Raw genomic sequence first — 27,478 nt, forward strand, 5'->3', positions numbered from 1 at the left:
GGCATAACCTTGTTAAAATAAAGATAAGACAGATTACATCCGTTTCTTTTTTCACTCAACCAACTCTACCACTCAATATTAGAAGATTAGATAAATCAGATAGAGTAATTTTGTTGTTAGTTGTCAATCTAGTGTTTTAAAAATGTTTATTAATTGATCTGAGGATTACTGGATTACTGTTTTCAGGTATGACATTATATATATATTATATATATATAATATATATAATTATTATATAGAGTTCAGTATATATATTATTATATAGAGTTCAGTTCACCCAGTTATGTTCATTGTATTTAAGGAAACTCCACTCTGGATTAGTTTCTTGGCCAAATTATTATACAATTTCTTTCTATAAAAATAGAACTGCTACTAAAATTTCAGTATGAGTTCACACTTACAGAATACTTGACAAGCAAAATCTATTTTCCTAAACTTTTTTATACTGCAATCTGAAGCCATTTAGAAATAAATCTGTTCTTTCTTTTTTTTTTCTTTTTTGATATGAAGTTTTACTCTGTCACCCAGGCTGGAGTGCAGTGGCACGATATCGGCTCACTGCAACCTCCACCTCCTAGGTTCAAACGATTCTCCTGCCTCAGCCTCCTGAATACCTGGGATTACAGGCACGTGCCACCTCACATGGTTAATTTTTAGTAGAGATGGGGTTTCAACATGTTGGTCAGGGTGGTCTTGAACTCCTGACCTCGGGTGATCTGCCCTTCTTGGCCTCCCAAAGTGCTGGGATTACAGGCATGAGCCATCGCCCCTGGCCTAAATCAGCTCTTTCAATGTGTTCGTAATCTAGTCCAAACACTATCAGTAGGCAAATATGTACGTGCACACACTGTCTGGTGTTCTTTTCGTCATCTTCTAGATAGTATTCTGTAATTCTTTAAAATCTATAAAAGTAGGCTTGTTTTCATAATTATACATCATGATCACTGAATAATCAACTCATTTAGTGATCTTATTAATAGAAAATGTGCAGGGCTTTGGGAGGCCAAAGTGGGAGGATCACTTCAGGCCAAGAGTTGAAGACCAGCCTTGGCAACTTAGGGAGACCCCATCTCTATACAAAATAAAAAAAATAATTTTTTAAAAAAGAAAATGTGCAGGGCACGTAACTTTTCAGTGGCAGGTTGTATTTTCTGTAGATCACCACCAATATACATGTTATCCCACTTGATGTTCTTACAATATGATGCTGCTGTTCTTCCATCAAATGACGACAGTCTGTGTTCTCTCCCTTTGAACCCAGGCAAATCTGTGTAACTGCTTTGACTAACAGAATATGGCAGAAGTGAGCCTGCTATATAAAAGGCAATATGGCTTCCATCTCCTTCTTCTCTTTGTCTCCCTCCACTTTGGAACCCAACCACCATGTTGCGGGGAAGCCCAGACCACACGGAGAGGCCACATGTTAAGGTTCCAACTCACAGCCTCAGCTAAGGTTCCAGCTAACAGCTAACATTAACCACTAGACAAAATAAGCCTTCAGACTAGAGCTTTCCATAAAACGTTCTACGATAATGGAAATGTTCTATGTCTTCACTGTCCAATATGGTTGGTAACTTACTACCACATGAGGCCATTGAGCAGTTCTAACATAGCTAGTGTGAACGAGGAAGTAAATTTTAAATTTTATTTGATTTTAGTTAATTTAAATAACCACATAATTGCGGCCACATTGGGCAGTTCAGTTTCTCTTGGTTGCAGCCATCAGCCTTGGTGTTTTCCATCTGAAGCACCAGACATCACTGAGCAGAAACAAGCTACCTCCAGTATGTCTTCTCTGTATTCCTCTTTTTTTTTTTTTTTTGAGACAGAGGCTTGCTCTGTCACCCATGCTGGAGGGCAGTGGCGAAATCTCAGCTCACCACAGCCTCTGCCTCCTGGTTCAAGTGATTCTCCTGCCTCTGCTTCCTGAATAGCTGGGACTACAGGCATGCATCACCATGCCCAACTAATTCTTGTATTTTTAGTAGAGACGGGATTTCACCATGTTGGCCAGGATGGTCTCGATCTTCTGACCTCAGGATCCACTCGCCTTGGCCTCCCAAAGTGTTGGGATTACAGGCATGAGCCACCTCACCTAGCCTCCTAACTCTTGTCAACCATTAAAGAGAATAACTAATTATTGTTGATTTAAATTACTGTTTTGGAATGATTCATTACAAAACAATCAACAACATTTATTTATTTATTTACTATTTTTTAGAGACAGGGTCTTGCTTTGTCACCCAGGCTGGAGTGCAGTGGTGTGATCATAGCTCACTGCAGCCTCGAACTCCTGGGCTCAAGCAATCTTCCCACCTCAGTCCCCTGAGTAGCTGAGACTACAGGTACATGCCACCACCCCTGGATAACTACATTTTTTTTGTTTGTTTGTTTTTGTAGAAATAGGGTCTTGTTATGTTGCCCAGGTTGGTCTTAAACTCCTGGCCTCAAGTGATTATCCCACCTCAGCTTCCAAAAGACAGACGTGAGCCATCCCAACCCCCACCCCCAGTCAACAAGGAATACACTTCCTCTGGTTTATGTGGCTGTTCTCTACAGCAAATAAAAACTCGCAAGTCTCTCGGTGTTTTTTTCCTCCCAGGTGAGTTCACAGGAATCTCCCAAGTTTTAAAAGCCTTCTGGCTATGATTGTATATGTCTTCTCTTCACAGTCAGGCTTCTTGAGTGACTTTAACACCTTCCTCACTCACAGCTTACTTTCTTTTTTTTTTTTCTTTTTCTCTTTTTTTTTTTTTTGAGACGGAGTCTCGCTCTGTCGCCCAGGCTGGAATGCAGTGGCCGGATCTCAGCTCACCGCAAGCTCCGCCTCCTGGGTTCAAGCGATTCTCCTGCCTCAGCCTCCCGAGTAGCCGGGACTACAGGCGCCCGCCACCTCGCCCGGCTAGTTTTTCGTATTTTTTAGTAGAGACGGGGTTTCACCATGTTAGCCAGAATGGTCTCGATCTCCTGACCTCGTGATCCGCCCGTCTCAGCCTCCCAAAGTGCTGGGATTACAGGCTTGAGCCACCGCGCCCGGCCAGCTTACTTTCTACTCCATGCTCACTAGGCTCTGGACACAAAGGAGGTCACAGGAACGTTAGTTCAGGCTTCTTTCTCCCACTTGGGCAATGGAGGGCTTCGGCGCCCCACCCTGTCTTAAAAAGCCACTTCCTCCTGCCTGAGAAATTGCAAAAACCTCTCTCTTCTGAGAGCACCAGAAAGAGACACTGTTTTTAGGAAAAGGCACCTCTTCCTGAGGGCTGATACAGTCCTCAGCCAGGGTCCACGAGTTGGCAAGTGGAGTGTGGGCTCTCCTTGGCTTGATGTCTTTGTGAGGGCACCAGCAGAGCAGGCTGCACAACCTGATGCTGTAGCTGGGCTTCTGGGGTGCTCTGAGCTTTCTGGAACTTGTCCATCAACATTCCTCTCATGTGGCTTCTGGTCTCCTTGTGGATGTCTGTGGCTCATGACGCCTCTGGAGGGTGGCATCTTGGGAAGCGTGCATTCCAGTCCACAGTGCTTACCAAATTGCAGAGCCCTTGGGGGTGCTAGTACGGAGCTACTTTCCTCCTCCTTCCCACCCTGAAGCTTCCCTGTGCTCCTCAATGAAATGTGAAGAAGGGCTGGCCTGTCAGCTCCACTATGCAGCACAAAGATAACCATGAATGCAGCTCTTTAGGCTGCTGTCTTAGTCTTCCTCTTAGTACCAGGTTCAGAAGCCACCATGGGTGTACAACTGGCCAAGAAACAATGCAGCCGTCTCCATGCACACCCTCTTCCTATTTCTGCACACCTCCCCTCAGCAGCATGCAAAGGCCCCTCTTGAGATTCCCTTCCTCTCTTCCTGAAACTGGCTTGTTGCCAGCTCGCAAGTGACATCTTGGGATGCAAAGGAGCTTCATGATTGCAGTCGGTGAAATTCCCGAATGGTAAGTTTGCCCAAATTAGTCAGACAACTGGGTGGAGAGTGTGGTTTGGGGTTTCAACTTCCTAGAACACACTACCTCTATGACAAAAGGGAGGGCATATTTCCATGACACCAGGTCTCTAGACGTGGGATAGCCTGCTTTTCCTCTCCATTGGGAAAACACAAGTTGATTTCACAGGAGGCTGGGCAAATGCCTGCCTGTGCTCTGAAAGGCTGTTTTCACAGTCTCGGAAGGCCTGAAACATGGCACACCATCTTATATGCAAAAATTACGCGAGGTACGTCGGAATTTGAGTATTTGTTGTTTATATCTAGAGGGTCCGTGGGTCAACAATGAGTACATTCCAGTCCCTATAAGAAAGGACCAATTTACAATGAGGGGTTCTAATTTGTTTGGAAAATCCCAAAGTATTACTAATTATGTTGATTATAACTGAATCGAGACTTCCCAATGAAATACACACATACATGCACACACACACATACACACACGCGCGCGCACACACACACGCATACTCACACATTTTCCCCCTTACAAATCAGCTTTGGAACACTAAATTAATAATGGATTTGTTATTAATCAAGTAATAAGCTTTTGCATTTTTGGTTTAGAGTGAATAAACTCAGTGGTATTAACTAGATAGGAGTTTTGCAAGAGAAAAGGAAATACTATTTTTCCCAAGATGACTTTTCTTGGATATCACTGTCAAAGTATTGTCTGGTAGGAAAAAATTGCAAGCATGATTAAACTTCTTGTATATTTAGTGAATTTTCAGCATTAACCATACAAGTCCTCACAATCTTGTGAAGTAGATAAATTTCCTTTGTAATTTGAGTAAACAGACTGTTCTCAGAAAGGATACTGATGCTTACTAAAATTCAACGTTTTTAAGAAAACATTTTCATATTGTATACTTTATGGATAATTTTATACTTAAAACCAAATGTGTGCCTGGATTATTCTAGGTCTTCTGACATAAACATGGCATTGTGAACAAAACACCATGTTCAGAATATTAATTTTGATATTTCAAGAAATTCGCCGGTCAGACACAATTAGAAATCTAAGCTTGGGTACCAATGGTTCTGTGAAACAAAGCTAGAAGAGATTCCTTTTGCTGACTTATCCCTTGGGATATTTGGGTGTGGCTTGTTTTCTTCTCTGAGCGAAACAAAGATATGCAGGAAAATCTTCTTTTACAACTAAAATTCCTTGTTCTTACAAACAAGCTTGAGGAAAAAAAAAAGCAGATCTAGCCCAGCTTAATCATTTGCTTATACTAGTGCATATATTGGATTTAATCCAAGTTAACAAAAATAAAGCCGCAGGATAGGTACATGCAGTTGTATATTTAAGCTACTGACTCACATACATTTTAATGGCTGAAAGTATTTTAAAAATATGAAGGCAGAAGAAAAACAGTAAGCAGTGATAAAACATAACAAGTTTTCTTATTCTTTATTAGTTTAAAGGAAGCTAGAACCTAATAACAATACGCCACATACGGTTCAGAACCAAACAAAAGCTGCTTAGTTATTTATTTTGCATTTGCATTTTCTAGGAAGTGAGAAAAAAACAGCTCTATTGAGACTCAAGTTTTTTTTCAATTAAAATCCCCATAAATTAGGAAATGTCTCATAAAATGAAGAACTTGGAAAAAAATGTTATTCAGAAAAAAACTCCGTTAAGTGTGCTTGTTTCCTGTGGCACCTTGGATTTTGTGATCAGCCTTTTAAAGATATTTTTTAAAAAATTCAACCTCTGTCTTCACGTTTAGGACAGGGCATAATGGTGTCTTTTCCTTCTATGCAAATACGAGGAAAAATTTGTATTTGCTTAGTTTCGAGCATAGAAAGCACTCGCCCCTAATTCTGCCATTTGCTCATGTCCCACATGAATAAAAGGATACAGCTTAGAAACCAGGGCCTTGCTGCTATTGTATTTTTTTCTAATTAAAATTCAGAGTATTAAACACAGTTGAGTACATCCATGCATACATGACATACCGTCATCACATACCGGAAGCTCCAATCAAGAGCCCCGAGCAAAGCTGGTTTCATAACATCATTAAGATTCAGTGTACACTGCGTTTCAGAAAGGCTTTGTCAAAGCAGATAATAACGGCCTGTCAGAAATGCACAAACAGAAATTTATATTAAATTGTCCCTTTCCTCCTTTTAAAATATGGGAATCTATTAATAGTTGCATTCCCGGTATAGGGTACGCAAGGCTTCAGTTAAAAAAAGGTCCCCAGCTTCCTAATATTGTAAGCTTATTACCAAAATAAGGGTATAAAAAGTTAAGTGAAAAATATTTGAGTAACTAGGTGGGGGTATTCCTGGGAATAGTAATCAAATATAATGACTGTATCAAACAAAACAAAGGAAGGCGGAGCTCAGGAGTGTGAAGGTAGATAGCATTGCTGAGTCACAAGGCGGAGTGTTTAATTTGGAACAAGTCAAATAAAAGCACTGCTTTCTTTCCCTTAAGAACCTTTGATACTCTTTATATTAACCTCAGAAAAGAAAGCTCTCTCATTTGAACATTTTTTTCTTTTATATCCTGCTGAGTGAAGATGCCTGGGGAGACAAACTTGACAGCTGGCTTCCCGAGAACAGGCGTAAGTATGATGTTATCTGGGACTTTAGCGGTGAGAATTCTTGTCTTTAGACTCGATATTTTTCTTTACCGTGCTCATTGATGACGCATATGTGCTGAAACAACAAAGGATTTAAACGCATCAGTTTCTTAAAATCTGAGACACAGAAAGTGTGATGCAGTAATAACCGAATGCCATCCTGTAATTGGCTATTGATCATTTAAATATAAATGCGTGTATTTATATGTGTGGGTAAAATCTAAAGAGACCCATTGAAATGCTTGACAAAAGGTCCTTTGTGGTTTTTAGTTTGGAGCCCTATACTGAATCTGGCTCCCCAGGTCCCTAAAACCCAGAAACGCTGAGGGAGCAGCATGTTTAGCCCTGCTAGAAACAGAAGTCTCCTACTGGTAAGATGACAACTGCTTGGGTGAATGGAGAAATAACAGTGGCAAGCACAACATGGGCTCTTATTCAACCCTTTTTGGGCAACAAGCAAAGGGTTAGGAATATTTTGATTGAAAGCAACAGAAATGGGGCCAGGCTAATGTAAGCAAAAAAGGAGGATTTGGCTGGGCTCAGTGGCCGCTGTCTGTAATCCCAGCACTTTGGGAGACTGAGGTGGGAGCATGATTTGAAGCCAGGAGTTCAAGAACAGCCTGGACAGCATAGCAAGACTCCATTTCTACAAAAAGTAAAAACATTAGCCAGGCATAGTGGTGTGTGCCTGTAGTTCCAGCTACTCAGGAGGCTGAGGCGGGAGGATCGCTTGAGCCTGGGAGTTCAAGGCTGCAGTGAGCTTTAATTGCGTCACTGCACTCTAGCCTAGGGGAGACCCTGGAGCGAGACTCTGTGTCTTTAAAAAGGGGAGGGAGGAAATTTATTGGTGGAATACTGGGGTAGCTCTCAGAATCCAAGGACGAACTGGGCAATGAAGCAACTAGAAGGCAGGAACAAGGGCAGCTCCAGAGACTTTCACCCATAGTGCTATGGATACTGTCTGGGGCACTGCTGTCCTAGTAGCTGAAGTTTGAACACACTCAGTCTCTGTGACTTTTGGTTTAAGTTTCTGATTCCCAGGAGAGAGAGACTGATTGGTCCACTTTGGGTAAGTTGTCTACCTCTAGATCATGCAGTGTTGGTCAGGGTCACACAGCTGGGGTCCACACTGGGGGTCCACGTCTGTGTGGTGAGATCATTTCCCCCAAAGAAGGAAGAGTTATGAGCTGCATGCCACTGTAATTGAAACCTGCTAGAGTCCAAGCACTGACACAAATCAGCGTATAGAATATTGGCTATTGTTATGGTTGGTTGAGCACAGTCAATGACTAGGGAGAAGAATCAGTGTCAAACCATAGTTCTGCCTTTAGCTTCCTATTTCTTTAGTATGAAATAGAGATAATCATAATTTGCCTCCATCATCCTGATACCTACCCTGCAGAATAGTAGTGGGAGTTAATTGGGAGTATGGATGCAATGTGCTCACCATAGTCCTGACATAGAAGATACTCAATCAATAGAAGACATCACTAACACGCATTCAATACATTTCTAAATTGTTAAGTTCTTATAAAAAGGGGGGTTAGGGATTTGCATGCAAGACTTACATTCAGATCTCTGAAGTATTCATTGTAATCTAAGGCATATCCCACCACAAATAAGTTTGGAATCTCAAATCCAGCATCTTAGCAGAGAAAGAGAAAAAAAAAAAGGAACAAAATTTAGATTATATAAATGCAAGTCACCATATGCTGCTGACGGCACTCAAACTCGAGGACCTTTCATTGAGGCAGGAGGGAGTGAGAAACGGTGAGCAATGCACAGGATAAGCCCAAGAGGGACCTGGACCAGAAGGACTACTCGGGAGGAAGGAGGCAAGGCAAACAAGCCAGCCTACAATGAAGAATGACTGATCTAGCATGCAGAGTTGAGAAATGGCTCAGGAAGCCCGGTGCATAACAAGAAATATGCATAATTGAGTCACGTGGCCCTGGTGTTCTAAAGCAAGCAATATGTAGTGATACGATGCCAAAGGAAACATTCTCAACAACACAAAGGAAAGTTCAAGCAGAAGGCGTTACGATGCTGCATTGTGTGAACAGGTGTGTGGGCCACAGCAACTGGAAAGCAATTCTTCCGCTGTACTCAGTGTCTCGGCTGTTTAAAGGGCTGGAAAGCAAAAGCCAGGACACAAGATGAAAGGCAACGGGATTGTTCAACTTGAGGAAGAGAATGTGGAGGTTGCGTTAATGCTGGTCTTCGGGTTTGTGATGCAGAGGATATTAATGAGCTCTCTATTGAGGGCAGAATGAGAGGAAGTGGATTTAAGCATAGTGCAAGGTACTTATGATAAGCAAAAGAAGAATTCATTGAAAAGATGATGATTTTTTATCAGAAAGGATTCTTTTTTTTTTTTGAGATCGAGTCTGGCTGTGTCACCCAGGCTGGAGTGCAGTGGTATGATCTTGGCTTACTGCAACCTCCACCTCCAGGGTTCACGTGATTCTCCTGCCTCATTTTCCCAAGTAGCTGGGAAGACAGATGTGTGCCACCATGCTTGGCTAATTTTTGTAGTTTTAATAGAGATGGGGTTTCACCATGTTGGCCTGGCTGGTCTCGAACTCCTGACCTCAAGTGATCCATCTACCTCAGTCTCCTAAAGTGCTGGGATTACAGGCATGGGCCACTGAACCTGGCTATTTTTTGAGAAAGGGTCTCACTTTGTCATCCAGGCAGAGGTGCAGTGGTGTGATCATGGCTCACTGCAGCCTCTACCTCCACAGGCTCAGGTGATCCTCTCACCTCAGCCTCCTGAGTAGCTGGGACTACAGGTATGCACAACTACGCCTGGCTGATACTTATTGGAGAGAATTCTTAAGGAACAGACAATAGATCTCCTTCTTCAGAGGTCTTGAAACAGAATAAAGGTGCACGGTCCAATGATTTTCAAATTTTTTTCAGTGTTTTGGAAACTTACAAGTTTGTTTATTACAGTAATATAGGTGAGAGATTTATTTGCTTACTTTTAATGGAACTGTACTTGGGTATAGCCCGAGGGCTTATAGCCCAGGCAAAGTTATCTCCACAGTGACTATGAGCAACGATGCTTTCACGAGAAAACAACTGGTTCCTGCTCACAGAAAGGACCGGAGGTACTTATTTTCTAGGGGGTTACATTATGGAGTCCCTTGCTAAGAAGCCTACTTGATTCCTCCAAACTGCAGAGTTTCTTGAAAAAAAGAATCAGAGAGGAGAAGCAAGAGCAGAAGAGGTCAGCAGTGACACTGAGCATAAAAGAAAGAATCAATCAGGAGAAAGGAACACAAAGTACAAAGCCTCATAAATCCAGAGAGAAAGAAGGAACAGAGATTCTGAGCTAGCTAAAAGAATATGAAGCTGGGCGTGCGCCTGCAGTCCCAGCGATTCAGGAGGCTGAGGCAGGAAGATCACTGGAGGCCAGGAGTTCGAGACCAGCCTAGGCAACAAAGTGAGATCCCATCTCAAAAAGAAAAAAAAGGTGGGGTGCAGTGGCTCATGCCTGTAATCCCAGCACTTTGGGAGGCTTAGGTGGGTGGATCACCTGAGATCAGGAGTCCAAGACCAGCCTGGTCAACATGGCGAAACCCCGTCTCTACTAAAAATATAAAAATTAGCCAGGCGTGGTGGCATGTGCCTGTAGTCCCAGTTACTTGGGAGGCTGAGGCAGGAGAATCACTTGAACCTGGGAGGTAGAGGTTGCAGTGAGCCGAGATCGCGCCACTGCACTGGGTGACAGAGTCAGATTCCATCTCAAAAATAATAATAATAATAATAATAATATAATATGAGCAAATCCCAAGAAACCCTGTTTGTAACCAGGGTTGTAATAATGACTTGACAGGGAGCAATGCAATCCTTCCATTAGGCAGGGCAACTCACACTGGGAAAATGAGAGCCCATAGCCTATTTAGAAGGCCAAGCCTTGAGATGTCATAGAATAAAAGGATGATGGATCAGCAGGACAATCATGAATCAGAGTGACCTATCCTTAGCTGGTAAATGCGGGCAGCTCCTACGCTTACATTTGCCATAGCAGATGTTACTTGCAGATGTAGTGGAAGAGTCAGGGCACTGACTGAAACCAGATTGCCTGGGCTTAATACTGGTCTGATACTCACAGCTACATGACTTTGGTGAGCTATTTAAGCTTGCTGTGCTCGATTTTCTCATCTGTAAAATGGGTCTAACAACAACTCCTACCTTTAGAGAGCTATTGTGAGGATGAAAGGAGCTAATCTCTGTATAGCTCCTAGAACAGTGCGTGGCACATCACAACCTCTTCCTAGTGTTAGCTGCTATTATTTTATTGCTGTTATTATAAGTGATATAAGTAATTTGTCATTAATCGGATATGTTTGAAGTGAATGTTTTTCAACTTCAGTTAAAATCTTATCTATACAGTGAGTATCCTGTACTATTTTGTTAGACAATTTCTGCTAAGTAACCTCAAGCAACCTTCACTACATCCAGATTATACCTTTGATACTAGTAATAGATGGGAACATGCGATTGGGTCTCTCTGCCCAGAACTGACATGGTCTAGAGTTAACACATCCAGCACAGGAATGAAACTTGTTTTTAGAATGTAGAGTCACTGGCTAAATGTCACTGGCATGTCACCCATCCATACTGTGCTTCTCTTTCGCTAATGTTTGTTCAGCTTGCTGAAGAGAACTGTAGCCAAATTATCCCAGGGACTTTGGAGCAAATGTAAGTTATAAAAATCAAGCTGAAGTCTGCCTATGCAAGTGAAAAAAATTCGCCTCTAGTGTTAGAATAATAAATAATCAGGCTGCATGTTTATTCTTCCTGGAGTTAGAACTAGGCTTATTGTTGGGAGAAGGGAGGAGTGTACTCGATGAGGAAGCCCTACAGAACACACATCTGAAGTCAAGTGTGAAGATGGTATCTAGAGATACCTGCTCTGCTAATTCTCTGTGTTTCGGAGCTTTGGTTTGGAGGTGATGGGGAGCTGTCTTAGATTTCCCCTTCTGTGCATTACAATTCAGGCTTGCTAAAGGTCACCATTGTGCATTGTCTGGTAATAGTTCCGGATGATGGCATGAGACTCCCTTTAAACCTCCATAGCACCTCTCCTTGTCTGACTGGTGAGAACAGAGGCCAAGGCAGGGATCCTAAGTGTCTGAGTCAGTCCGGTGGGATCAGGTCTTCCTCTACTCCCTGAAACTTTTCAGCTGACTTCTCTGTAGTTAAGGTGCTGTGTGAAACATACAAATAAAAATACCCAATGCACGGAATAGGGTTCCTGTGAAAGACGCAAATTACAACATTGAAGACCCTCATTTTAAAGGGTTCTGTCTTCCCTATCAAGGTGGGGGAGACCATGAGGAATCTGTGGGACTATCAGCCCTACACAGTTTCAACTCCACTTGCAGTGCTGTCAAATAGGAAATCAAAGATTCTTAAAGATAAAATGAAACACCACAAGCACAAAACAAACAAAAAACTAAAAATCACTTACAGTCAGGTCTAAAGCCGTCACTTCTGGGTGTTCTCTTCACCAACAAACTACCATTAAAAAAGACATGCTTTAGTGAACCCAATCAAATCTCTATGAATTGTAAATAGAATCAAGCATCATTAAAAGATGTAGTTGAAATACATATTTTGCTACTGTGGCACTATATAGATGGTTCTGGATAAAAAGAAGACAGCAGGTCAGGCACAGTGCCTACATCTGTAATCCCAGTACTTTGGGAGGACAAGGTGGGAGGATCACTTGAGCCCAGAGGTTCAAGACCAACCTGGGCAACATAGCGAGACCCCTGTCTCTACAAAAAAATAAAAAATTTAGCTGGGTGTGGTGGCACCTGCCTGTAGTCCCAGCTACTTGGGAGGCTGAGGTGGGAGGATTGTTTTAGCCCAGGAGTTGAAGGCTGCAGTGAGCCATGACTGCACTACTGCACTCCAGCCTAGGTGACAGAGTGAGACCTTGTCTCAAAAAATAGATAAAATATAAAAAACTTTTAAAAAAGGTAGCTGTCAGTCAGGCATGGTAGCTCATGCTTATAATTCCAGCACTTTAGGAGGCCAAGAAGGGCAGATCACTTGAGTTCATAAGTTTGAGACCAGCCTGGCCAACATGGTGAAACAGCATCTTTACTAAAAATACAAAAATTAGATGGGCATGGTGGTATGCATCCATAGTCTCAGCTACATGGGAGTCTGAGGCAAGAGAATCACTTGAACCCAGGAGGCTGAGGTTGCAGTAAGTTGAGATTGCACCACTGCACTCCAGTCTGGGTGACAGAGCAAGACTCCATCTCAAACAAAAAAACAAACAAACAAAAAATATGGGGTAGCTGTACCTAGCTACTCAGGAGGTTGAGGTGGGAGGATCACTTGAGCCCAGAAGTTTGAGGCTGCAGTGTGTTATGATCACACTACTGTGATCATAGAGCAAGACCCTGTCTCTTGCTCTAAAAAAGGTCTGGGTGCAGTGGCTCATGCCTGTAATCCTAGCACTTGGGGAGGCTGAGGCAGGCAGATCACTTGAGGTCAGGAGTTCAGACCATCCTGGCCAACTTGGTGAAACCCCAGCTTATCTCTGCTAAAAATACAAAACATTAGCTAGGCACGGTGGCGGGCGCCTGTAGTCCCAGCTACTTGGGAAGCTGAGGCATGAGAATTCTTCGAACTCAGAGGGCAGAGGTTGCAGTGAGCTGAGATTGTGCCACCGCACTCCAGCCTGGGCGACAGAGAAAGGCTGTGTCTCAAAACAAACAAACAAAAAAATGAAGGGAGCGGAGCAATTGCACGGGGGCTCATCCAGCTGCTCCTAGAAACAGCTAATGGAGGCACAGTAAAGAGGAACTCAGAAACATGGCAAAGCACGTCTTCTTCCCTTTCTTCTCTCAGGCTAGCAGTCAAGGGCTGCTTTTCAGTGTGGTCAAACTGTAATACCCCAGGGGAAAAAGTCACTAGATTGGAATATATTATACTGTTTGGAAAGAGCATCCTGTGTTAGCATACCTTTTGCGCTTGCTTGGAAAACCAGAAATCACCATGCTGTGAACGTCCAACTCACCTGGCTACCTTAACCATGTTGGGCTTGTATTTCTCTATATTGCTGAGTAGTGCTTTCATCGTCCTCCCAGTTCCGACGACATCCTTTGCAGAAAGGACAGATAAATTCAACAAAGTGCATCTGAGCAGCACAACAGACTTTTCATCCAGGGAGATACTCCTGATTAATAATGCATTGTAATTAAAAATGCCATCCAATTTGGAGCCAAAGTAGGAGGAGGAGTGGGTTATGTTTTATTTAGACAGGCACTTCTTTCTGGAAGCTGAGTTTTGGGGAATCTACTGGAGACTCTTTCCTCCTTGAATCCTTTAGCTGTGTTGAAGGGCCAAATTTAGCCTTTGGACAGCATGTGGGACTCCTCATTGAGGACATTTGGACTCGCGTATGCACATTCAAGGACTAAATTTGGCCCTGAGGTTATGTAACACAATACAAGGCACATGAATTTTCATGGATATGTACATCTGAATACACTGAATGGATAAATGCCTCCCCCTCGTCCTCCCCCACTCAATAGGGCGTTCTATGGCTGGGAAGTGAGAGGTGTCTGGACAGCAGCTGGTGACAGCCTGTGAATTCTGAGGGTCCACGGCTGCAGTGAGCTCGGGCTCATCTCCACTGATGAGCTGCTGCACAATTAGAGGAGAATGGGCAGCCGCGGTTTATTGTCCTAAGGACAGGAATCAGCTGTCACGAGCTGATTATCAAAACAACAGGTCTGAATGTAACCAGGCTTGGGCAATTCATTTGGTGAGAGGGTCTGCTCCATGGGTTATACTGAGCAAGAACTCCAGATACACATGGCGCACACAGGCAATTGTGTAACAAAAGGTTGAAAATAGCTCCCCTGAATTTTTTGCTGTTTGATGAGACAAGCGTGCTCCTGAAGGAAACGTGGCCATTTGCTGTATTAGTCCACTACTGCCATAGGGATCCCACGTTCTCTTTTTTAACAGAAAAACAAAAGTAAAACAAAACAAAACAAAACCCAAAAAACCCCAAAACCATAGCTTTCCCCATAGCTCACCATTTTTAATTGATTGTGTTTATGATTTTGATGCTGAAAGTATTTGAGAATTCTCAAAATTGTCAGAGGTCCTTAGCAAAACCACTGAATTCAGGGTAAACAGAGTTCTAACCTTGGTTTCACTGTGAAATGAATTTGGTTCGGTGAGCTAGTTTCCTCTTCTTTAAACTTGTCTGATTCACAAAGAAGTATAAGAATCAACACAGAGATATGTGGAACTGGATACACAAAAAGGACAAAGTCGTCCACAAATATTGTTGCCAAGCTCTTATTCTACATTATTTGAAATCAGGGATGCTATTTGGCCCGTATTCATTAAATTTGGAGAGCATGCACCCAGTGGGAGCTCAAGAAATCCTTGGTCAATTTGATAACAAGGTTTGCAGTTTAAAACTCACCATTAGAGTCTTTCAACCTCCAAGTATGGAAAGGAAATGCCAGCTTACCTCAACAATGAGAACATTCTGAAATAAACAAAAGCCGTATGTTAGAACGTGATGCCAATCTGACTCACAGGATACATACACATTGTTTTGCTTATAGTTAGAATTTCACAATTTGCTCAGACAGTCCTTCCCCATCCATCTAATTCAAAGGACTAGAGGTGATCTAGGTTTTCCAGATTCATTTTAACAGGTCCTCCGGAATTAGCTGGTGATGCAATGGTAGTATCTATATTTAGGTTAGAAGCAAGCTTACGTTAGACCTGTCTGACGAGCTCTCCGTAAAGTCATCCCTTCTCAGTAATTCTGCCAAGGGCCTCCCACCCCCACCTGGGAGGCAAAGCCTGTTAAGAGTTTCCCAGGAAAACAATGCAACATGAACCGCATCACTAACGGAGATTGTGCTTGGTAAATGCATCATGGGTTCAGCTGTGACAGCCTTACTCTTGCACGACCACCAAAATCCCTGGGGACTCAGGATTTCCTCTTGGATTGCCAACCTAGATGAAGAGGGTAGGCTAGAGAAAGCGCTGGGAGGTGCCTGGTGTGTATTTTTAGTGAGATGGTAAGATTCCTTGCAACAAGGTCTCAAGGCATTCCTCTACCTCTTCCCTAAGAACACTGTGATATGGTTTGGATTTGTGGTCCTGCCCAAATATCATGCTGAAACGGAATCCTCAGGGCTAGAGGCGGGACCTGGTGGGAGGTGACTGGATCACGGGGGTGGGTCTCATGAATGGTTTAGCATCACGTTCCTTGGTGGTGGTGTCCTGAGAGTGAGTTGCCCTGAAATCTGGTTGTTTAAAGGTGTATGACACCTCCCCCTCTTTCTCTTGCTCCATGTCTGTCTGCAGACATGTGAAGTGCTGCTCTCCCTTTGCCTCTGCTATAATTTTTTTTTTTTTTTTTTTTTTTTTTTTTTAACAGCGTCCCACTCTGTCACCCAGGCTGCAGTGCAGTGGTACGATCTCTGCTCACTGTAACCTCCGCTTCCCGGGTTCAAGCGATTCTCCCACCTCACCTTCCCACATGGCTGGGATTACAGGTGGGCACCACCATGCCTGGCTAATTTTTGTATTTTCAGTAGAGATGGAGTTTTACCATGTTGGCCAGGCTGGTCTCAAACTTAGGAGCTCAAGTGATCTGCCCTTCTTGGCCTCCCAAAGTGCTGGGATTACAGGCACGAGCCGCCACACCCGGCTGCCTTCTGCCATAATTTTAAGTTTCCTGAAGCCTCCCCAGAAGCAGAACAGATGCCAGCATCATGCTTCCTATACAGCCTGCGGAACTGAGAGCCAACTACACCTTTTCTCTTTATAAATTACCCAGTCTCAGGTATTTCTTTATATCAGTGTGAGGAAGGACTAATACACGATGATTGTACTACATTTTAATTTCTTGTTTGATATGTCTTCCCCACTATATTCTAATCGCCATGAGGTGGGGATCATGTTTGTCTCGATTCCTACCGTATTGCCAGAAACTAGCATAATGCCTGCATATAAGTGCTCAATAATTATTTGTTGAATAAAGCAATAACAACTGATTAAACTTATTACTGAGTTAAAACTGACTGATTAATTGGATTAGTAGTGACATGTCAATGCTGCCCCACCAAATTAAAATATGACTGTGTTAATATGCCATCCCAATTTACTAAATGGTGAGACTATTCTTTCAATGTAATGGTGTTTTTCTTTCTTTAGATGACTTTACATTTATCTCTATGATTTATACAATACTTTAAGAATCATGACCTGGCACAGTGGCTCACGCCTGTAATCCCCTTCTGTAACAAAATCTACAAGAGTTACGCTGCCAGGGGACTCCCCTTGGTATTTTGAACACAAGTTGCTATAATCTTAATGGCCAATTTGCAGTAGTTGCTTGAGACGTGCATTTTTAGTTTGATTGAGGCTTACCAATCAGACCTATAAACCAACCAGAATACTTGGAGAATGTTGTGGTTTATTTAATTTTCTGGCTCACAATCTCTTTTTGTTTCAACTTTATAAAGAAAAACCTTTCTAAAATGTGTTAGTCTGCATTCCTGCCTAATTCAGTAGAGTGCATGTATTGAATGTAATTAAATATTTTTTTGATAGTACAGAACCTTGCAAAACAATAGAGTCATCTTTGAAAAGATTTGCTTCAATTCTAAGATATAGTGGTAGGTGGGAAGTAGCATTTGGATGAATAATGATATTGAGAGACACTGTCACAATTATTCAAATACATTTTCAAATCAAGGTAATGCATACATATGTTTAAAACAGTTTGAGGCCAGGCGCTGTGGCTCACGCCTGTAATCCCAGCACTCTGGGAGGCCAAGGCAGGCAAATCACCTGAGGTCAGGAGTTCGAGACCAGCCTGACCAGTATCTTGAAACCCCTTCTGTACCAAAAAATATAAAAATTAGCTGGGCATGGTGGTGCATGCCTGTAGTCCTAGCCACTTGGGAAGCTGAGGCAGGAGAATTGCCTGAACCTGGGAGGTAAAGGTTGCGGCAAGCTGAGATGGCGCCACTGCACTCCAGCCTGGTCAACAGAGTAAGACTCCATCTCAAAAAAAAAAAAAAAAAAAAAAAAAAAAAAAAAAAAAAAATCAAGTAGATTGAAAGGTTTTTAAAAGAAAAACATCCCTCCATCACTTCACCTCTGTTCACTTCCAATTTTGTTTCCCAGAGACAGTCACTTTTAACTCTTTTAGCTGTTTTTCTGATTGTTACTTTTTTATTTCTAAAAAATAGATTTTGTCACGTTTCATATAGCTATTTCTGTACTTAAAAACATATTTAAATCATTTATTGACTTTCAGGTTGCTTGTTTCTTAAAAAGGGTTTAAGTATAAATGCATATTTTTAAATTTTCTTTTTCTTTTTTAGAGACAGGATCTCGATCACAGCTCCCTGTAACCTTGAACTCCTAGCCTCAAGTGATCCTCCCTCCTCAGCCTCCCAGAGTGCTAGGATTACAGGTGTGAGCCACTGTGCCCAGCCGTGTATTCATTCTTATCATAGAAAGTGCATATATTTCCTTATGTATAAATATATACCTGTCAAAGAAAGTTTGTACTTTCTATAATATATAGATATAAAACATTATAGAATGCTTGAAAACCAGGAAAGTCTAAAGACTTCCTAAATTTTTGATACATGCTTAACTGTTTAAAGTATTTAAAAATATTTCTGTGCTTTAAAATAGATTAAAGCTATCATGGCATTCTTTATTATGTATAGCCAAAATATTATAACATCCAACAAAAATGATGGTAATTTCTTAACATCATATAAAGCCTACTATATATTCAAATTTCCCTAGTTTTCCTTAAAATGGCCTTTGTAGCTGATTTGTCCAACCTCTACCATGGATTGGATCTTTCTCTTTTAATTTAGAACAGTCTCTTTTGCTGTATAGGCATACCTTGTTTTTTACATTTCTCTCTTTTTTTTTTTTTTGTGATAAACTCTTACTCTATTGCCCAGGCTGGAGTGCAATGGCACGATCTTGGCTCACTGCAACCTCTGCCTCCTGGGTTCAAGTGATTCTACTACCTCAGCCTCCCGAGTAGCTGGGATTACAGGTGTGTGCCACCATGCATGAATAATTTTTGTGTTTTTAGTAGAGATGGGGTTTCACCATGTTGGCCAGGATGGTCTTGAATTTCTGACCTCGGGTGATCCATCCCTCTTGGTCTCCCAAAGTTCTCTTTATTGCACCTTGCAGAGACTGTGTGTGTGTGTGTATGTGTGTGTCTTTAAATTGAAGGTTTGCAGCAACCCCATGTTGAGCACGTGTATTGGTGTCATTTTTCTGACAGCGTGTGCTCGCTTTGTGTCTCTGTGTCATATTCTGGAAATTCTTGCAATATTTCAAACATTTTCATTGTCATTGTGGTTATGGTGATCTGGGATCAGTGATCTTTAATGTACTATTTGTTTTATTTTTATTTTCTTTTGAGACAGAGTCTTGCTCTGTTGCCCAGGCTGGAGTGCAGTGGCATGATCTTGGCTCACAGCAACCTCTGCCTCCTGGGTTCAAGTGATTCTCCTGCCTCAGCCTCCCAAGTAGCTGGGATTACAGGCACACGCCTCCATGCCCTGGTATTCTTTTTTGTGTTTTTAGTAGAGAAGGGGTTTCACCCTGTTGGCCAGGCTGGTCTCGAACTCCTGACCTCAGGTGATCCACCCGCTTGGCCTCCCAAAGTGCTGTGATTACAGGCGTGAGTCACTGTGCCCCACCTAGACTGACTCTTTTTAGGGACTAATGCAGTTGGTGACTTTAAGTTGAAGCCAATGCTCAATTACCATTCCAAAAATGCTAGGGTGCTTAAGAATGATGTGAAATTGACTTTGCCTGTGTTCTATAAATGGAGCAGCAAAGCCTGTTTATACAGGCACATCTGCTTACAGCATGGTTTATTGAAATGAATATTTTATGGCCACTCTTGAGACCTACTGTGCAGAAAACAAGATTTCTTTCAAAATACTATGCTCATTAACAATCTACCTGGTCACCCAAGAGCTCTGATGGAGATGTTTACAAGGAGATTATTTTCATGCCTGCTAACACAACATCCATTTTGCAGCCCATAGAGTCATTTAGACTTTCAAGTCTTATTATTTAAGAAATAGATTTTGTAAGGTGATAGCTGCTCATAGATGTGATTCCTCTGATGGATCCGGGTAAAGTAAATTGAAAACGTGAAGATCCAGCATTCTAGATGCTATTCAGAGCATTCGTCATCCATGAGTGGAGATCAAAATATCAACATGAATAGGAGTTTGGAAGAAGTTGATTCCAACCCTCATGCCTGACGTTGAGGGGCTCAAGGTTTCAGTGGAGAGGCCGAGGGCAGTGGCTGCTGAAGGTAATTCTAGCACTTTGGGAGGCCGAGGTGGGCAGATTGCTTGAGCTCAGTAGTTTGAGACCAGCCTGGGCAACATGGCAAAACCCTGTCTCTACAAAAACTGAGGTGGGAGGATCACCTGAGCCTGGGGAGGTCGAGGCTGTGGTGAGCCATGACTATGCCACTGCACACCAGCCTGGGCAACAAAGCGACAACTTGTCTCAGAACAACAACAACAACAACAACAACAACAACAAAGACTTTCATGGAGGAAGTACCTGCAGATGTGGTGGCAATAGCAAGAGAACCTAATTAGAAGTGGAGCCTGAAGATGTGACTGAATTGCTGTAATCTGATGATCAAACTTGAACAGATAAGGAGTTGCTTCTTATGGATGAGCAAAGAAAGTGGTTTCTTGAGATGGAATTTACTCCTGGTGAAGATACCATGAACATTGTTGAAATGACAACAAAGGGCTTAAAATATTATATATACTTAGTTGATAAAGCAGTAGCACGGCTGGAGAGGATTAACTTCAATTTTGAAAGAAGTTCTACTGTGGGTAAAATGCTATCAAACAGTATCACAATCTGCAGAGAAATCTTTCATGAAAGGAAGAGTCAATCTAAGCAGCAAGCTTCATTATTGTCTTGTTTTAAGAAATTGCAACAGCCACCCCAACCTTCTGAAGCACCCACCAGCCTGATGAGTCAGCAGCCATCAACATCGTGGCAAGACTCTCCTCCAGCAAAAAGATGATGACTCACTGAAGGCTCGGATGATCATTAGCATTTTTTTTGGCAATGAAGTATTTTTTCATTAAGTTATGTGCCTTATTTTTTAGACATAATGTTATTGCACACTTAGTAGACTACCATGCAGTATAAACATAAGTTTTATACGCACTGAAAAAACCAAAAATTTGTGTGGCTCTCTTTATAGTGGTGGTCTGAAACCAAATCCACAATAACTCTGAGATATGGCTGTGCCTAAGATTAGGTAAAAGAGCTAAGGAGCCAAAATTATTTATCTTTATATAATCAATATATAACATGGAGGCTGGGTGTGATGGCTCACATCTGTAATCCCAGCACTTTGGGAAGCCAAGGCGGGCAGATTGCTTGAGGCCAGGAGTTCGAGAACATCCTAGCCAAGATGGTGAAACTCTGTCTCTACTACAAATATAAAAGATAGCCAGGCATGGTGGCGCATGCCTGTAGTCCCAGCTACTTGAGAGGCTGAGGCCCAAGAATTGTTTGAACCTGGGAGGCGGAGGTTGCAGTGAGCTGAGATCGTGCCACTGCACTCCAGCCTGGGTGACAGAGTGAGACTCTGTCTCAACAAAACAAAACAAAACAAACGAACAAAAAAATAACATGGAGACTGGCATCTAGTAGGTGCTCAAGAAATACTTGTGTAGTGAATCAACAATTTTGACTTCATTTCTTTCACTTTCTCTAGTTCATTGTATTTCTGATTCACCCCTTCCATTTTTCCTTAACAATCTGTAATTCCTCCTTAACCAAGCTATCATCAATGTCTATTGCTTTTAATTTTGCACTAAGCAATTTCCTAAAATTCGCGTTTTTGGAGTGGGCAACTTCTCTTCTCAGTACACACTGTGCCTCCTACACACTTCCAATCTGATAACTCTGATCACTGCATCTGAGATGTTTGCCAGTTACTGTCTTAGTCATCTCATCACACCTAGCTCATTTCCTCCCAGAAAGCCAGTAAAATCTGCAGCCTAGGAGCTGCAGGCAAAAACTCTATGAGGAATCTCTGGAGTGTGTTTCTTTGCTGTTGCATGATTCTGATCAAAACTAATCACAAGGGATTTCCTAACAAAAAAGAAAAAGAAAGGAAGAAAGAAGAAAAGGAGGGAGGAAAGAATCGCACAAATCGACATGATGTTCTTAAATAGGTTATTCCTACTTCTAGCATTTTAGAGCACACAGTGATTTGCACACCACACTGTCTCATCTGCAGCGGTGTAGTTTGGTGGCTGTGGTCACACTAATCAAGAGCAATGGCAGCAGTGACAATGAGCTGTACTGTGGATGTGGAGAATGAGCAGGAATGTGAATATAAACCCCATGGAAAAGGGAATGTAGTTTAGCATTTCATTTTATGTGATAAATTCACAAAATTTCCAGAATCATCAGTCAGTGAGTCTTTCCATTATTGTTCTCAGCTTAGTCAGATGCAATAAAAAAAAGAATGATTTAAACAGTTAAGGCAGCCAAGGGGGAACTTTTGGCAGGTTCTGATGCTTCATTCTGGCATTTAATTAGAATCTTAGGCTGGGTACAGTGGTTCACTCCTGTAATCCCAGCACTTTGGGAGGCTGAGAAGGGTGGATCACTTGAGGTCAGGAGTTCGAGACCAGCCTGACCAACACGATGAAACCCCATCTCTTCTAAAACATACAAAAATTAGCCGGGTGTGGTGGTGCACTCCTGTAATCCCAGCCACTCAGGAGGCTGAGGCAGGAGAATCACTTCAAACTGGGAGGTGGAGGTTGCAGTGAGCTGAGATCATACCACTGCACTCCAGCCTGGGCGACAGAGCGAGATTCTGCCTCAAAAAAAAAAAAAAAAAAAAAAAAAAAAACTTATTTGAGGGCAGATTTGAGGGGCATGTCTCCCAAAATCTTGGGCTTAACCTGCACATCTGTGTTTTCATGTTGCCAGATTTGTGCCTGTTTCCATGCATTTTGTTTTATTCCACCCTTTCAGAGGTTTCTCGTGAATATGAATAAAATCTTGCTTTAATAGATATACACATTTTATGAAGTGCCAGTATTAAATCAACTTTGGAAAAAAAAATCAGTCAGAGAGTACATTGTGTAGACAGCTTAAACACACCAAATAAAATGCTTTTAACATCATAAACTGAAGAGGCCATTTAACTTGATCATTGAGGGCTCACTTTATTCAACAGCAATGACCTATTTAGAACCATGACTCAGACAGCTTCCCGTGTGAGCTTCCTTTCCTTGGAAGAAGAGAGAGAGAGAGAGAGAGAGAGAGAGAGAGAGAGAGAAAAGAAGAGAGAGGAAGAGAGAAAGGAATTTAATAAAAAGCAAAAAAAAAAAAAAAAAAAGAAAAAGAAAAAGAAAGGAAGAGAGAAAGATAAAAAAAGAAAGAAAAAAAGAAAGGTAGTTTCTCGGGGTTCAAAGCAAAACATTTTTTATTTAAAAAAAGGAAAGAAAGGGAGAAAGAAATGGAAGAAAGAAAGAAAAGAAAGCCAGAGATAGAGGGAGGGAGAGGGGGGGAGAGAGAGAGAGAGAGAGAGAGAGAGAGAGAGAGAGGGTGGGGTGGCTGTGTAGCGTCTCCTTTTCTTCTAAATATTTTAATCCCATGTCTTCAAGGGCTCCAGAAGTATTATACAGTTATATTCATAATGCCTCTAACTCACAGCATGACAAGATTATGTAGGTGAGCTCTGTCCCCACGTTTTATAGAGTTCTTTCACACACAAATTTAATTTTAAAAAATCCTTTCTAGCCCTCCCTCCTTCATTTAACTCTGTCACGTCTCCTTTTGATGCCGATTCCTTCTCTTCCACCCTAACTTGGCTCCTGTAGTTCAAGTGCTCCTGCAGGCTCCGCCCACCCCGCCTCCAAACTGCTTTCTCCCCTTTTTCAGCCCTTCTTCCCTCTTGTCAGTTTCATTTTCCTGAAACACAGCTCCATGATGTCATCTCTGCTCAAATACTTTTGTGTCTCTTGCTTGCTTTGCTGAGCAAGTTCAACTGTTCACTGGGACTTTCAATGTATTCTACACACCAAACCCTGTGTGTGTTTTTTTTTTTTTTTCCCCTACTACTTTCCCGTTTTTGATTAATTTCCTTCAGTCATGCTGGTGCACTCCTGTCCAGTGATCTTACTCTTTTCCCACTTACCCATTCCGTATTTTTATTTTTAGTAAGTATTATTCTTGTTGTAGGCTTTGTGGGATTTTCTTCGAAGCTGTCACCTATTTATGGAGGATTAGGGCTAATTATTGGTGGGGGATAGGTTGTGGTATTGTGTTACATTTTGGTGGGGTTTTTGTGGGTTTAATTTTTTTTTTTTTTTTTGAGACAGGGTCTTGCTCTGTCGCCCAGGCTGGAGTGTAGTGGCATAATCTTGGCTTACGGCAACCTCTGCCTCCCGGGTTAAAGTGATTCTCCTGCCTGCTGGGATTAGAGGTGTGTGCCATCACATCCGGCTAATTTTTGTATTTTTAGTAGAGACCAGGGTCTTGCCATGTTGGCCAGGCTGGTCTCAAATTCCTGACCTCAAGTGATCCACCCGCCTCAGTCTCCCAAACTGCTGGGATTATAGGCGTGAGCTACTGTGCCTGGCTGGCTTAATGGTTTTTGAAATTTATTTGGAGGGAATGATTGTTGGTTTTGGGTAGATGACAGTGATAGCTATGGAGGAGTACCCTGAGGCTTGGGGATCAAGTGTTGCCATGGGGGGCCCTTCCCCTCTCTTCTGTGTTAGTCACAAACCCTTCTATTCCAGGCAAAAGCTCACCCTCCCCTCTCTAAGACTATCTGAATCCTAAGGAATCCTTCATTCTTTGGATTTCATTAAACCCAAGGAAAGAGCCTTGTGGGGAAAGATGTATGGGACTCTTCTTAGAGTGCCAAGCATTAAATAAGAGAAGGTGTGTTCCTGGGAACAAATTCCTGGCAGAGTAATGTACACGATGATAAACGTACTTTAAATGTAAGTTTACTGAATGACTGACAAATTCTATTACGACTACAGGAGAAAGGAGAAGTCACTGCAGCCTCAACCTCCTGAGCCCAAGTGAGCCACTCACCTTAGCCTTCTGAGTAGCTGGGACTACAGGCACGCACCACCATGCCTGGCTAAATTTTAAATTTCTTTTGTAGAGACGCAGTCTCACTATGTTGCCCAGGCTGGTCTCAAACTCCTGGCCTCAACAATCCTTTCATCCAGTGGAGATATTTATTGCAGTAGTTTCAGACTTCCTTCTACACCCATTAAAACAAGTACCCACTAATTGTTGGGTGTTGGGTGCCTTTTCCTTTTACGTTTTTTTCCAGCTAGTGTATATTCTGCATGACGGAAAGATTTTGGAGAGCCTCTAAAATATATTTGTAAAATCTTGCCAATTCTTATTTTTTAAATTTTATTTTTTCATGGATACATAATGTTTTATGTATTTATGGAGTTACATGCACAGAATATGTAATGAGCAGGTCAGGGTATTTGGGGGAGCCACTGCCTTGACCGTCTATCATTTCTATGTGTTGGGAAATTTCAAGTCTTCTAGCTACTTTGAAATATACAACACATTGCTGTTAACCATGGTCACTCTACATTGCCATTGAATAGTGTGTCTTATTTGTTCTATCTAACTTAATTGATAACCTTTCATGGAGAGGCTGAATGAAGAATGAATGAACAGGGTGGGTCATATGAAGGCCTTTATCTTTTTTTTTTTTTTTTCAGGCTTACTCATATATTGTATTTTATTTCTTATGAAAATGGCTACCCAAAGAAGTCATTGTAGCAGCCTACTATTCTAAGGCAGCAACTATAACTTAAATGCTAACAAACTCACTCCATAAGACCTAAAACCCTTCCCCAGGGCTGTAATGGGTATTTAAGTTTTCCAAGCCCAGTGACAACTAATGATTTTTATTACCTATAGAATAGGAACAAATGGATTTTAATAGTTCGCCTATAGCTGAAAAACTCCACAAACAGTACGTTGCCTCTACTTACATGATCCATTGACTCATGCCAGAAATACTTTCTAAAATGCTTACGACTGTGATGTTCAAACTGGGCTCTGGCTACTTCTGGTGGTTATTTGGTGTTATGCCAAGGCATATTGGAAGGCCTTTATCTTTTTTAAGGAAAAGGAAATTTTAAAAGCTAAGTGAAATTTTTTTCACTGCTCCACCGCAGGTGTGTTGCATTCACTTCCTCAGTCCCCCTTGAGTCTCCTGTGAGGAAGCCCTCCTGCCTCAACAAAGAGGGCGCTCTTCCCTCACTCGGCACCTTTCTCTCTACCTCTCAACTTAACCAGCTGGTGGGCGTGTCCTTGGGTTTGACCAGGTGGGTTTATTTACCATTTCCCTCTGCCCTGTCCTCTCTTCCCCCAAATTAATCGAAGACTTCTTTCTAATTTCCACATAAGAGGACCATCCACTTGTTCAGTCACCAAATATTTATTCCAATTTGTTATGGACCAGGTATGGTCTCTGCCCACTGCACGCTGACATCCTGGTCGGGCAGACAGGCAAATAAAAAGCCCTAAGGTAAACATTGCAACTTGTGGAAAGGACTCTAGTGGAAACAAGGTATGGATATAGAGATTATCATTATTATTTTTTAAGGGACAGAGTCTTGTTCTGTCGCCCAGGCTGGAGTGCACTGGTGCGATCATAGCTCACTGCAGCCTTAACTCTTGGGCTTAAGTGATCCTCCTCCTCAGCCTCCCGAGTAGCTGGGATTACAGGTGTGCACCACCATACCTGGCTCATTTTCGTATTTTTAGGAGAGACAGGGTTTTGCTATTTCGGCCTGGCAGGTCTCGAACTCCTGACCTCAAATGAACTGCCCACCTTGGCCTCTGAAAGTGCTGGGATTACAGGCATGAGCCACCATGCCCCGCCGTCTATGTGCAAATTTCTTCTTGGCATTCATTTAGGAATCTTAGAGTTGTCACTTTGACAGACTCCACAGCAAAAGCACAAGGTAAACTATTTATTTTGTGTAATAAACCTGTAAGGCAATGTCCTACAATAAAATCCTAAAATGACGTGCTACAGACTACTCCAGGGTCGTTAAAACTTATGAATTTCTGGAAATTGCTTTTAGTATTTTAGCTTTCTTGGATGTTGTTTCAGGTACCAATGTAACAGTAACATCAAATGGTGGCTTAGTGATGCATTAACATCAGCAGGTTAATTTCAATTTTTATGGAACACAATTTACTGCCGGCTAGCCATTTAACACATAGATCTGCTATGCTGTCTTCAGAGTAGAGGGGAGTATGCTGTTTTGTAGTCAGAGTCCTCGTGGATCCACTTTGGGTGGCCAAAGCAGGTGGATCACTTGAGGTCAGGAGTTTGAGACCAGCCTGTCCAATGTGGTGAAACCCCATCTCTACGAAAAATACAAAAATTACCCGGGCATGGTGGCAGGTGCCTGTAATCCCAGCTACTTGGGAGGCTGAGGCAGGGGAATCATTTGAAACCAGGAGGTGGAGGCTGCAGTGAGCTGAGATCATGCCACTGCACTCCAACCTAGGGACAGAGTGAGACTCTGTCTCTAAATAAATAAATAAATAGTCCTTGTGGCTCTATAGCGATCCTAAGATTATTACACATATTTTTATTAAATGTGGCTGCTATTTTTTTCCTACCCAGGCATTGCATAACAATAACAACCACAAGTATGAGAGATTAAGCTTGTGTAATAGACTAATCCATTTTACTTAGAAAGCCAAGCTGTTCAGGGATAACGGATACAAGCTAGGTCAGTACTGCTGAACAAAAACAAATTCCGGATTG

General features: G+C 42.1%; 1 protein-coding gene across 4 annotated transcripts in view; it reads right to left on the reverse strand.

Annotated features, from left to right (window-relative positions):
* Positions 1-5,361: 5,361 nt before the first annotated feature.
* The window catches only part of PRTFDC1 (phosphoribosyl transferase domain containing 1), a 109,295-nt gene continuing 87,178 nt past the window's right edge, over positions 5,362-27,478 (reverse strand). For 3 of the 4 annotated variants that reach the window (XM_008002545.3, XM_008002543.3, XM_008002544.3), the window contains 5 exons: positions 15,089-15,106; positions 13,616-13,698; positions 12,050-12,096; positions 8,136-8,212; positions 5,362-6,643 (listed from right to left, as the gene is read on the reverse strand). In XM_008002545.3, the coding sequence (XP_008000736.1) occupies positions 6,596-6,643; positions 8,136-8,212; positions 12,050-12,096; positions 13,616-13,698; positions 15,089-15,106 (273 nt within the window). In that variant the 3' untranslated portion in view covers positions 5,362-6,595. The remainder of the gene's footprint in view (positions 6,644-8,135; positions 8,213-12,049; positions 12,097-13,615; positions 13,699-15,088; positions 15,107-27,478) is intronic. The other variant, XM_073018803.1, reaches the window with a different exon arrangement.

Source organism: Chlorocebus sabaeus, chromosome 9 (assembly GCF_047675955.1).
Source record: "Chlorocebus sabaeus isolate Y175 chromosome 9, mChlSab1.0.hap1, whole genome shotgun sequence".
Classification (NCBI taxonomy): Eukaryota; Metazoa; Chordata; class Mammalia; order Primates; family Cercopithecidae; genus Chlorocebus; species Chlorocebus sabaeus.